This window comes from Mustela putorius, unplaced genomic scaffold, assembly GCF_011764305.1.
Source record: "Mustela putorius furo isolate JIRA1106 unplaced genomic scaffold, ASM1176430v1.1 tig00003942_pilon_pilon_pilon, whole genome shotgun sequence".
NCBI lineage: Eukaryota > Metazoa > Chordata > Mammalia > Carnivora > Mustelidae > Mustela > Mustela putorius.
The window spans coordinates 7,180,561-7,192,859 of NW_025422087.1; the positions used below are offsets into that span (position 1 = coordinate 7,180,561).

The 12,299-nt window shown below is 34.8% G+C and overlaps 1 protein-coding gene across 3 annotated transcripts in view; it reads left to right on the plus strand.

The window, feature by feature from the left end:
• Positions 1-12,299, plus strand: part of BRCA2 (BRCA2 DNA repair associated) — a 59,147-nt gene that overhangs the window by 2,712 nt on the left and 44,136 nt on the right. For all 3 annotated transcript variants that reach the window (XM_013044903.2, XM_013044904.2, XM_004770810.3), the window contains exons 3-10: positions 497-742; positions 6,844-6,952; positions 7,658-7,704; positions 7,797-7,837; positions 8,018-8,129; positions 8,869-8,918; positions 9,166-9,277; positions 10,805-11,920. In XM_013044903.2, coding sequence (XP_012900357.1) covers positions 497-742; positions 6,844-6,952; positions 7,658-7,704; positions 7,797-7,837; positions 8,018-8,129; positions 8,869-8,918; positions 9,166-9,277; positions 10,805-11,920 — 1,833 coding nt within the window. The remainder of the gene's footprint in view (positions 1-496; positions 743-6,843; positions 6,953-7,657; positions 7,705-7,796; positions 7,838-8,017; positions 8,130-8,868; positions 8,919-9,165; positions 9,278-10,804; positions 11,921-12,299) is intronic.

Below are 12,299 nucleotides of genomic sequence, written 5' to 3' on the forward strand. Positions count from 1 at the left end.
CTCCTGCCATAGTCCATAGACCACGCATTGAAATAGTACTTTAACGGTGGTTAGATTATGATATAGTTTTTGTCATTTCTCTTTAACAAGGACTCTTTTTATTTCATTTTATTTCTGAGTCTACATGTTCCTGTACCTGTAGATTTATCACATCCATTTATATTGTCATTGTAATTAAATTGTATCTGTGGAATACATTCTGATTGTGAATTATGAATGACTTTTGTCTCTGAATCATCAATATAAGAGAAAGAAAACTTTAGAAAAGCTAGCTAATATAGCTAGGAGCAATCACCTTGTAACTTCTGTAAACCTTGTTATATCTTGCTACAGACTGAAAGGATAACAGGTTAATGACTTGTTTAATAAATACGCTTTAATGAAAGTAATCTACAGTGAAAATCTCAAGCATCCTTTTCTTTATTATGATTTTTACAGTCCATGAGCTTACTTGTCACTGATTAAAACCAAGATGGAATTTGTATTTTTCTTACAGATTTAGGACCTATAAGTCTTAATTGGTTTGAAGAACTTTCTTTAGAAGCGCCATCCTATAATTCTGAACCCACAGAAGAATCTGGATATAAAATCAGTTATGAACCAAACCTATTTAAAACACCACAAAGGAAACCTTATCATCAGTTGGCTTCAACTCCAATAATATTCCAAGAGCAAGGTCTAATTGTGCCAATGTACCAACAATCTCCTTTAAAAGAATTAGGTAGAAACAGATTAGACTCAGGTAAGTATTGTGGTGCAGTAAACTAGGGAAAAACATGAGCCAAAAATTCAGACAAACCTATGTTAAAACTTCTAGCTCTGTTGTTAATTGTGTCATATTGGTCAAATCAATATCTTTTGCTCACTTTCCCCACCTGGAAAATAGAGATTGTGAACATAATATCTGATTAAGTAAAATAACGTGGGTACTTAGTAAGTGCTGCTTTTCCTCCCTCCTTTCATTATATATCCTGTTTAGTGAGATTTGTTAAATTATGTCTTTCCTTTACCAAAAAAAAGTAGGACTTGTTTTGATGTTAATTAAATAAATTCTATTCCTGTAGGTTATCACAGAGGACAGGGAAGATTATTTTTATCAATTTTCTTTAAAAGTCTTGACTTGGGAGCTGTTTCCTTGACATACATGCCAGATATTCCAATCAATCATGTAATAAGATAATAGTCAGTCATCAAATGTTTATTACCTATTGAAGTGACATATTCTCCCTTTCTTTAGAGTATGACTCTCAAATAAGGGGAATTAACAGTAGACCAAGAAGAGTCTAAAATTGAATTTGGTACGTGTGAAAAGCGAAGTACAAAAACTACAATGAGAGTTGAGAAGAAAGATTGTAAATAGGTTTGGGAGGAGTTAGGGAGTGATTCATTTGAATTAAACCTTGCAGGATAGGTAAGATTCAAAAATTTGAAGATGGCATAGAGTAATAATGTACATGAGGCAGATGATGTAGGTTGTTAAGAGAATGTTAAGTAATTCAGATTGTTTGGAGTGTTGCATGTCAAAAAGGGGCCAATAAACTTAACCTAAGGCTAAAAAGAGCACATAGAGCCAGGTATTGATTGCCAGACTTAAAAAACTGAATCCATTTGAAAGGTTGTTGAGCAGAAAAATCCCATGTAAATTTGATCATGCTACTTCCTGCCTCAAATCTTTGATTACCTCCTTTTGCCTTCATGATGATATCTTAACTCCTTAATATGATTTACAAGATTCTTTATAATCTGGTCTCGCATTAACTCATGACTCATGCTGCCATAATCCCCCTCTCACCCATCCTCAATTTGCCATTCATTCATTCTGAATTTCTTTTTGAAACTACCTTGCTCTGTGGCTCTTTATGCATTGTTACCTCTACCCAGGAGTTAGTTACTTCCTTTCGTTTTATCTAGCTAACTCATGCTCATCTTTTAGGTCGTTTTCCCTGTCATACTCATTTAACTTCTAATGGAGGAAACTTACATGAGCAATGGAAAGTGGAACAAATGCTAGGAAAAAAGAAATTCATGGTTCTAGAAAATATATATATACAAAGAGGATTTAGGTATGGGCAAAGGTTTTCTTGTATGTTGTTGGATACCAAGTGGCATACAGAGTGACTACTCTGAAAATTTTATAGAATAAATGAGTATTTGTTTTGCTTTAGAAAGCCTAATAACTGGGGCGCCTGGGTGGCTCTGTCAGTTAAGCATCATTAATCAGACTCTTGATTTCAGCTCAGGTCATGATGTCAGGGTGCTGGGATCAATCCCTACATCAGGCTCTGCTCATCAGGGAGTCTGCTTGAGGATTCTCTCTCTCTCTCTGCCCCTCCCCCGGCTTACAGGCACTTGCTCGCTCTCTCTCTTTCTCCTTGTCTCTAAAATTTAAAAAAAAAATCTTGAAAAAGAAAGAGAGAAACAAAGAAAGAAAGAAAGCTTAATAACTGGCAGCAGTCTTTGGAGATGTGTTTTCAAAATGTGATGCCTGGATAATGAGAATCTCCTATAGTGCTAAATGAAAGAGAAGATACTTTGAATCTACTAAATTAGAATCTCTAGAAATAAAACTCATAGGTGTACATTTTAAACTAATCAGGTGTTTGTCGTGGAAACAAAGACTGAAGTCAAGGGGATCAATTAGACCTATAATGGTCCAGGTGGTAGGGGGCCAAGTGCCTGAATTAGAGAAATGGTAGTGAAAGTGGATATGGGAAATAGAAACTGTAAGACCCCCACAGTAGTCTAGACCTGGAGATTTCAAAGAAAGGATCAAATCACAGGTTTAGAGTATAACTAAGAATTTAATGGTGACATTCATAGACATTATAAGCACTGGCAGTAAAACAGGTTTAAGAGGGAAGAGGCTTCAGGGCATGTGGGTGGCTCAGTCAGTTAGCTCAGGTCATGATCCCAGGGTTCTGGGATCAAGTTCCACATCAGGCTCCCTGCTCAGTGGGGACCCTGCTTCTCCATCTGCCTTTGCAGCCCACCCCACTCCCTGGTCTTCATGAAAAAATAAATAAAATCTTAAAAAAAAAAGTGAAAATTCTTGAAAGGATCAAATAAAAAAAAAAAAAACCAGTTTGAGTTTTGGACTGCAATTTGGGACAGTAAAACGTTGTTAAGGTGATGTCCCAAAGGCTTTGGGAAATATGAGACTGAAACTAAAAGAATACAGGCAGAAAAGAAAGCAATAGGAACCAACTATCTATTTGGAAAGTGATAAAGTCATCACATGTAAGGAGATTGATTATAATGAGGCCTAGGACAGAGCCTTAAGGAATATTTAGCAGATGAAATGCAGAACACAGAAGAGGGAATCATTCATTCAATATTCCATGCTTACTTTGTGCCTGGCAACTTGCTAGGCTTTCAGGATACAAACATGACTAGATGAATAGATAGATGACTTTTGACTTTCAGGAACTCAGTCTTGTATAGTACAATAAATACACTGGTGTAGTATATGCTATAATAGGAACATATACAAAGTGCTATGTTGTGGGCATAGTAAAAGGGACGGCCATCTTTTTTAATGTGCTCAGGAAAAGCACCATAAACCTTTTAATGCCGAATCTACTGAATCTTGGAAGACCTACCTATAGTCACTGGTTTATTCTCTAACTTAACCTGTTGGAATTGGTCTATCTATAGGGAAGGATAGGAATGAGTTAATAAGGCTACTCTGGGTTTGCTGCAAAAAATATTAAATTTTTTAAGGTCATAGTGCATAAGTAATTCTGACTATAGTTTCCTGGTACCTTTTGTTTTTGTTTAGTTTATATTCAGAATTAAAATATAAGGCTTAAGCTGTTTTTTAAACATTCTTGTTTAGTTCTAACATCTACTTTTAAAAAGAACTATCCCTAAAGTTTCATGAGGAAGTGTGCTATTTCTGCTTCTCAACTTCTCTCCTTACTTTTGCATAAAATCATCAAGTTTATCTCCCCATTATTCAGCCTATTTATGAGATTCTCAGGTTACTTGGGAAATGTTTATTTGGGCATGAACTTATTTTTGCCTGGTTCATTTTTTTACATTTTTTTACATTTGGGTTTTTCATTGGTAAGTCAATACTGATACTTTATTATTAACTGAAGTTGTTTGTTTATATTAGAGTTCATTTTCTGTATCGGTCTATGGATTTTGACAATTATATAATGTCATGTATACACCATTGCAGTATCCTACAGAATAGTTTCACTGCCCTGAAAATCCCTTGTGTTTCATAGCACCCCTCACCCAACCCTGGCAACCACTGATCTTTTTATTGTCTGTGGTCTTTTTCAAAATGTCATATACCTGGAATCATACAGTATATAGCCTTTTCAGGCTAGTTTCTTTCACTTAGCAATGTAAGTTTCCTCTACATCATTTCATGGTTTGATACCTCATTTTTTTGTTTGTCTGGTTTTAAAGATTTTATTTATTTGAGAGAAAGAGTGCAAGTTTGGGGAGAGGCAGAGGGAGAGGGAAAAGCAGACTCCCTACTGAGTGTGAAGCTGGAAGCAGGGCTTGACCCCACCCAGGACACCAGACATCATGACCTGAGCCAAAATCAGTTAGACATCTAACTGAGACACCCAGGCACTCCATAGCTCTTTTCTTTTTTATCACTGAATAATGCTGTATATGCATATACCACTTTGTTTATCTGTTCAACTACTGAAGAACATCTTGGTTGCTTCCAGGTTTTGGCAGTTATGAATAAAGCTACTGTATCATGTGCAGGTTTTTGTGTAGATCTAAATTTTCAACTCATTTAGGAAAATACCAAAGAATATGATTGCTGGCTTTTATGGTAGGAATATGTTTAGTTTTGTAAGAAACTGCAAACTGAATTCCAAAGTGGCCACATCATTTTGCTTTTCCATCAATAGTGAATGAGAGTTTTTCTTGTTCCAAGACCTCATCTTTATTTTGACTTGAGCCAACCTATTATAAGTGTGTGTAGTAGTAGCTCATTGTTTGGTTTATTTAACTGCGGGGTTTTGGGGGTTTTGTTTTTGTTTTTGTTTTTTCCTGATTAAGATCTTTGTTAAAGTGAACAGGGAAAAGGTGAAAATTTTAAAAATACATTTAGGGGGGCACCTGGGTGGATCAGTGGGTTAAGCCACTGCCTTCGGCTCAGGTCATGATCCCAGGGTCCTGGGATCGAGTCCCACATCAGGCTCTCTGCTCAGCAGGGAGCCTACTTCCTCCTCTCTCTCTCTGCCTGCCTCTCTGCCTACTTGTAATCTCTCTCTGTCAAATAAATAAATAAATTCTTTTAAAAAATACATTTAGGTAATTTTTAGTATCTTTAACTAAAAGTCTTATTAGAGAAAGAGGTTGGGTATTTTGTGCAGGTGGGGTTTTTAACTTACATGTTTATTTGGCTTTTTAGTGATTATAACTATTTTCTGTTACTTGAGAAATGAAAATATAAAGAAGTGTTTTGTTTGTGCTTCTGCAAAGAGTTCTCAGTTTGGTCTTTACCTCATTAACATTGATATGACTTATTTTTCCCAAAACTTTTCTCAGTTGAAGATTATAGGATCAGTTAAAGAACCTATTGTTTTAAATCAGTTTTTACAAGAATAATAAGTAACTGAATGCCATATTTGTGAAACAAAATAGGAATTTTTAAAAACTATAAATGGGATTTGATAGAGCTACATATAGCTTTAGAAACCCTATCTGAGCATTATTGCTTAGAAAGTAGATGTGTTCAACAACAGAAGTATTTCCTAATCATTGCTAATTCATTCAGCCAGGAATTGTGGTGTGACTATAATATCAGACATTGATTGTAGTTGCTAAAGACAAGCTTTCTACCTCAAGGAGCTCAGATTCTAGTAGGGGAATTAGGAATGGTGTATGATAAACTCTGCTGGAACATATGGTAGCAACAATCACTTAATCTCATGTTAGGGACCACTAAATTTTTCCAGGGGAGGGAGTTTCAAAATGGAAGTCTTTAAAGAGGATATTTGAGATCAAGAGAAGTAAAGAAAGAGAAACAGTTTGTACAAAGGCCTAGAGTAAGAGTGTGTTCTTACGGGATATGCAAGTGGTTGGGTATGGCTGAAAAGTAGAATGTGAAAGAATGTCCTAGAAATTAAGAAGCCAGATCATGAAAGTCCTTGTTACTTGGGAGTTTTGGGGTTGTTTTGTTTTGTTTTGGAGAGTTTAAGCCCAATCTTGAGAACAAGATCTTGAAAGGTTTTCAACAGATCAAATTTGGTTCCGTGGTGTTTTGGTAAATGTCTTTTGCATTATTCTTTGCCTCCATGATACCATAGTGCGACTTAATCATTAGAACATATAACGTTCTGTTCTGTATTCCACTTGTGTGGAATTTCAAAAAATTCCTCCTGTTATATTATAAACTCTTTGAAGTTAAAGCTGTCTTGAATTGCATTTCCCAAAGTGTCTTATGTATATTATATATTTGTTGAATGGGGGAAGACATCCTTTGAGACATTCCCTTTTGGGAGGAATCAACAAACTGAGAAACCATTTCAGGCTAAACTTTACATATATTCTCCCTCCCAGTATAGATGAGACTTTTTGTTTTTAAATACTTGTAGGGATGGGGCTTCTGCATGGCTCAATTAAGCGTCTGACTTTGGCTCAGGTCACTCCGGGGTCCTGAGAGGGAATAAGCCCCATATTAAGCTCTGTGCTCAGCAGGGAGTCTGCTTCTCCTCCTTCTCCCTCTGCCTCTCCCCCTGCTTGTGCTCTCGCTCTCTTTCTCTCAAATAATAAAATCTTTATAAAAATAAAAATAAATACTTTCAGAAAATGAAAATTCACAATCCAGGGCATATACATCCTCACTGAATTATTGTACTGTTTCAGGAAAGGATATTACCAATAGTAAACATAAAAGTTTTTGTACAATGAAGTCTAAAATGGATCAAACAAATGATGTTACCAGCCCACCCCTAAATTCTTGTCTTAGTGAAAGGTATGTTGTGTTATATTAAAATATTTAAATGCAACATTTTTCTCATATGCTATTTGTTTTATAGAAATGCATCTAATTTTCATGCTAATATTTTGACTGAGAGCCTGAAAGGATTTTCTATTTTTAAATAATCTTCTAGGTTGAATCCTTTAATACAATAATTTTTATATTAGAGACATTTACTTTATTTTCCTTATAATGTTGAATTCATTGTTTTTTGTATCTATTCAATGACTTTTTTAGTTACAAAAATAATGATGAAAAGCAATGACCTTGAAATAGCAGCTTAATATAAATAAATTATTTGTGCACTTGGAATCTTTTAAGAGAATATGATGTTTTTATAGATTCATGTTACATAATTTTAAAATTCAAAACATACAATTCCTAGGAGCTGAAATTTGTGAAATTTTATATATTACTTTTAGTGGACATTTTAAGTATAATTTGGTAGTTACTTACAAAGTAGACATTTTAAGTATAATTTAGTAGTTACTTACAAAGTAGTTACTTTGTTACTTAAAAAGCAAACAACATGAGATGTTTGCTTTTTAAAAAGTAACAAAATATTAGAAAGTAGTGTAAGTCTAATAATTGTGACTGAGAATCCTTTTTTTCAATAAGATTAATGTTTGTTTCTTCTTGCCATTTCTGTTATCTTTGGATAATCTGAAGGGTTTATGTGATTTTTTTTTTTCATTTTAGTCCTTTTCTACGATGTACACATGTAACACCACAAAGAGAGAAGTCAGGTATGATTAAAAACAAGGCTTTTTATTTCTAGAAGACTCTTAAATTTTAATAAATATAAAATTTAGTAATTTTCCCCTCATTTTACCCCCAGTGGTATGTGGAAGCTTATTTCATACACCGAAGCTTATGAAGGTAAATATTCTGCCTGGTTTTTTATTCTGTAGTAATTGAGAATTTGACAACAGAGTCTTACATTTGCCCTGAGATTCACAAATATGTATCTACAATCTCACATAGGCATTCAGTAAATGATAAATGAAAAAAATAATCATCAGTGCATTTCTGTGAAATAAATACTTTCTTTATTTCCAGGGTCAGACACCAAAACGTATTTCTGAAAGTCTAGGAGCTGAGGTGGATCCTGATATGTCTTGGTCAAGTTCTTTAGCCACACCACCAACCCTTAGCTCTACTGTGCTAATAGGTAATACTAGCGATTAAGTATTGTGTAAGACAGTAGATGATGTTGGTATAGTGTCATCTCTAAGCCTTCTGACAAAAAGAATATACGAAAAGATAAGTAGTAATTAGATAATACTATCTTTGAGAATTGTGTTAGTAGTTCAGAATGATTCTACTTAGTGTAGATTGGAACAAATCACAAATACCTAAAGTGGTGTTCTAGGAGTATTATTCTATAGAAATTCATTTATGGGCAAGCAAGGATTTTTTAAATTATTATTTTAACAAAAATACATTCAATTTTGATTTCTCTTTAGCTCAGAATTTAACTGGTTTTTGTTGTTGCTTAGATGAGATAACAGAGGTAAAAGCATGTTAAAAAGTACGAAGTATTTAACATAAAGTATACTTTATGATAGTAATATTATCTAAATAAATGCTTAAGTCTATAAGCTTTGTCTTTTAAGTCATGATTCCATAGCTCTATCTGATTCCCTAAGTCTTCATGGATAGGAGCACCTAAAGTCAGGGTCATCAAACTAATGTCTTAGAAGCAACTTATGAGTGATACTAAGGAATTGAATGTAGCTTATGTTGATTGACCTTTCTAATTATGATACTTGAGTCAATTTGTTTGGTTTCAAATGCACCGTTTACTTCAGTAGTGTGTCTTGTCTGACCAAAAAATACTGAAGTTTTCACATTAACTTTAGGGTATGGCGTATAATACATTATAGATAAATTGAAATTTTTTTTTACAGTCAGGGATGAGGAAGCATCTGCAGCTGTATTTCCTAATGACACTACTGCTGTAAGTAAATATAACAACTTGATTATGCTGTCGCAGTGGCTTACAATTTTAGAAATCTTGAAAAATTACTTATCTTGCATTTTTTCATTCCTTAATTTATGATTTATTTAAGCCTTTAGAAAGTCTCTAAGTCTGATCCTATATGTGATTTTCTTGACTTCATATGAAGTAATTCTGTCTCTGAGGTTGAATATAAATGCATAGGGAGAGTTTTTATACTAGTGACTTTAAAATATAACTTTTGCAGATTTGTAAAAGCTGTTCTCCCAAACATGATGACAGTCTGAAGAAAAATGATAGGTGTATCCCTTCTGGGCCAGACAAAGAAAACAAAAATCAAAGAGAAGCTAAAAGTCAAGGTAAGTCCTTCTGTTTAATTGAACTGCTATTTTTAACTGACATCATTGAAGTATTGCTCTTCCTTTCTTAAAGAGAAAATACATTGTTTGTTTTTCCTTTCATTCTTGGTTACTGAACATACTGTGCATAGAAGGTAACTTGATTTATTTTTTAAAATATTTATTTATTTGAGAGAGAGGGAGGGAGCAAGAGAGCACGAGCAGGGGGAGGGGCAAAGGGAGAGGAGCAAGCCGACTCCCTGCTAAGCAGAAAGCCCAAAGCAGGGCTGGATCCCAGGACCCCGAGATCATGACTGAGATGAAATCAGACCCTCAGCTGAGTCACCCAAGGTGCCCTGAAACTAACTTGATTTAAATGAAAATGTTTAATCATGGTAAGATAATACCATTCAAGATGCTATTGTAGGGGCATCTGGGTGTCTTGGTCAGTTAAGCATCCGATGCTTGGTTTCGGCTCAGGTCATGATCTCAGGGTCCTGGGATCCAGTCCTTCGGTGGACTCAGCCGGGAATCTGCTGCTCTTCCTTTTTCCCTGCCCCTACCCCAGTTTGTGTGCACTCTTTATCTCAAATAATTAAATCTTTTAAAAAAAAAAAAAGAAAAGAAAAGAAGAAAAGATGCTATTGTGACACAAAAACAAAATAAAACCTGTAACTCAGACCTTACAGAGAGAAGAATAAAACTAATAATCAACAAATACGAAGGTCTTATTTTCTAATTACAAGGTAATTAGGGTATCAGGGGTACCAAAAGTTACCTAATCAGATTATTGGAATATTGCATTCTTGGGGGCACTTGGGTGGCTCAGCTGGTTAAGCATCTACCTTCAGCTGATGTCATGATCCCAGGGTCTTGGGATGGAGCATCACATCGGGCTCCCTGATCAGTGGAGAGCCTGCTTCTCTCTCTCCCTTTCCCTCTGCCCTTCACCCCGTTTGTGCTTTCTCTATGGCACTTGCTCATGCTCTTCCTCTCTATGTCAAATAAATCTTTAAAAAAAAGGAATATTACATTTTTCTTAGTATCTGTGTGTGTATAAATATGTAGGATTGGATAACCATGTATATGTGTATGTGTATAAAATCATATTTTACTCTCAGTTATTGTAGGGCCACAAACCAAAAGCTGAATGCTTAACCAACTTTACCATCCAGGTGCCCTAGGCCACAAAATTAATTTGGAACATCTGGTTTGATAAAACCTAGAATGTTAAATTGCATATATATAGTAAGATTAAGTGAGTTTTAAGTGTACAGAGCTGATAAAGAAAGGTTATTGGGACCTGGAGTATGAATAAAAGGCTTTGGGGACATTGGAATCAATCCTTACCAGAAGAACGGTAGAAGAGTGGCACTCCCTTCCTCTCCCCACCCCCAAAAAAGCTAGCACTCAGGATAACCCTTTAAATACTACTTTTTGTGTTATTTAGTGTGTTCTATTTCTATGAGAAAGGTTGCAAGAATAGTATAAATCATATGACTATATTTTGAAATGTTATTAATATACTTCTGTTTTAAATTTAAACAGGTTTGGGGAAAATGTTAGGGAATTCATTTGGTAAAGTAAATAGCTGCAAAGACCATTTTGGAAAGTCAACACCAAATGTCCTAGAAGATGAAGTATGTGAAACAGTTGCAGATGTTTCTGAAGAAGATAGTTTTTCATTATGTGTTCCTAAATATAAAACAAGAAATCTACCAAAAATAAAAACTAGCAAGACTAGGAAAAATATTTTCAATGAAACAAAGACCAATGAATGTGAAGAAACTAAAAAGCAAATGAAAGAAAATAAACATTCATTTTTATCTGAAATGGAACCGAATGACAGTGATCCATTAGATTGGTGCGTAACAAAGCCGAAGCCCTTTGGGAATGGAAATGAGAAAATCTCCAAGGAATTTATACCATCTTCCGCCTCTGAATGGTCCCACCTAACTCTCTCGGGTCTAAGTGGAACCCAGATGGAGAAAACACCTTTACTGCATAGTTCTTCTTGTGACCAAAGTAATTCAGAAAAAGACTTCACAATTACAGAGAAAGAAAGCACCAACTTTATAACTTTGGGAAATTCTTCGCCACAGATTTCAAGTGTACCAAAGTATTCAGAGATAACATTAAATAAGGAGACAGTGGTAAATAAGATAGATGAAGAGCAGTGTCTTGGATCTCATGAAGATTCTGTTCTTTCAGGAAAGCGAACAATATCTGAAACTACTATAATACATTCTCCACTTCATGGTATCAGAAAGTCTATATTCAGAATAAGAGAATCACCTGAAGAGATGTCCAGTGCAATGTTCTCAAATCATATGACTGATCTAAACTCTAAAGGAGAAATTGACACCCCTGAAAGTACACTGGAAAAATATACTATTTGCTCACAGAAAGAGGATTCTTTAGGTTCAATTGATAATGGAAGCTGGCCAGCCACTATCAGACGTACTTCTGGAGCTTTGAAGACTTCAGGTTTAATATCCACTTTGAAAAAGAAAACAAAGAAGTTTATTTATGTTATAAATGATGAAACATCTTATCAAGGACTGAAAACACAGAAAGACCAGGAATTGGGACTAACTAACCATTCAGACCAATCTGAAGCAAATGCTTTTGAAGCACCACTGACATTTACAAACGCTGATTCAGGTACCTTTGGGTGTGTGAGTGAGAGAGAATGGTGCAAGTAGTTTTATGGATGGTGACAAGTTGTCTTATTTGAATATGTGTCTCTCTTTAATCTTTCTAAAAAATATACTGCCTGCTTTCTTTCTTTTGTTTCTTTTTTGGTTTTCCTTCTGTAGTTCTTTGGTTTTTTAAAAATCTCTCTGTCTTCTATTCAATGTGAGGCAATGTCTATTTTTAGACCTTTGATTACCAATGTTCAGAATCATTTTATTCACACTTGCTGAATGAGTTTGCATAGTAAATATACAATCATCACTCTTGAGACAGAGCATGTGATACATAAGAATCAAGAATTTGACTACTTCTGCTTTGATTTTATTGTATACAAAGTAGACAATTC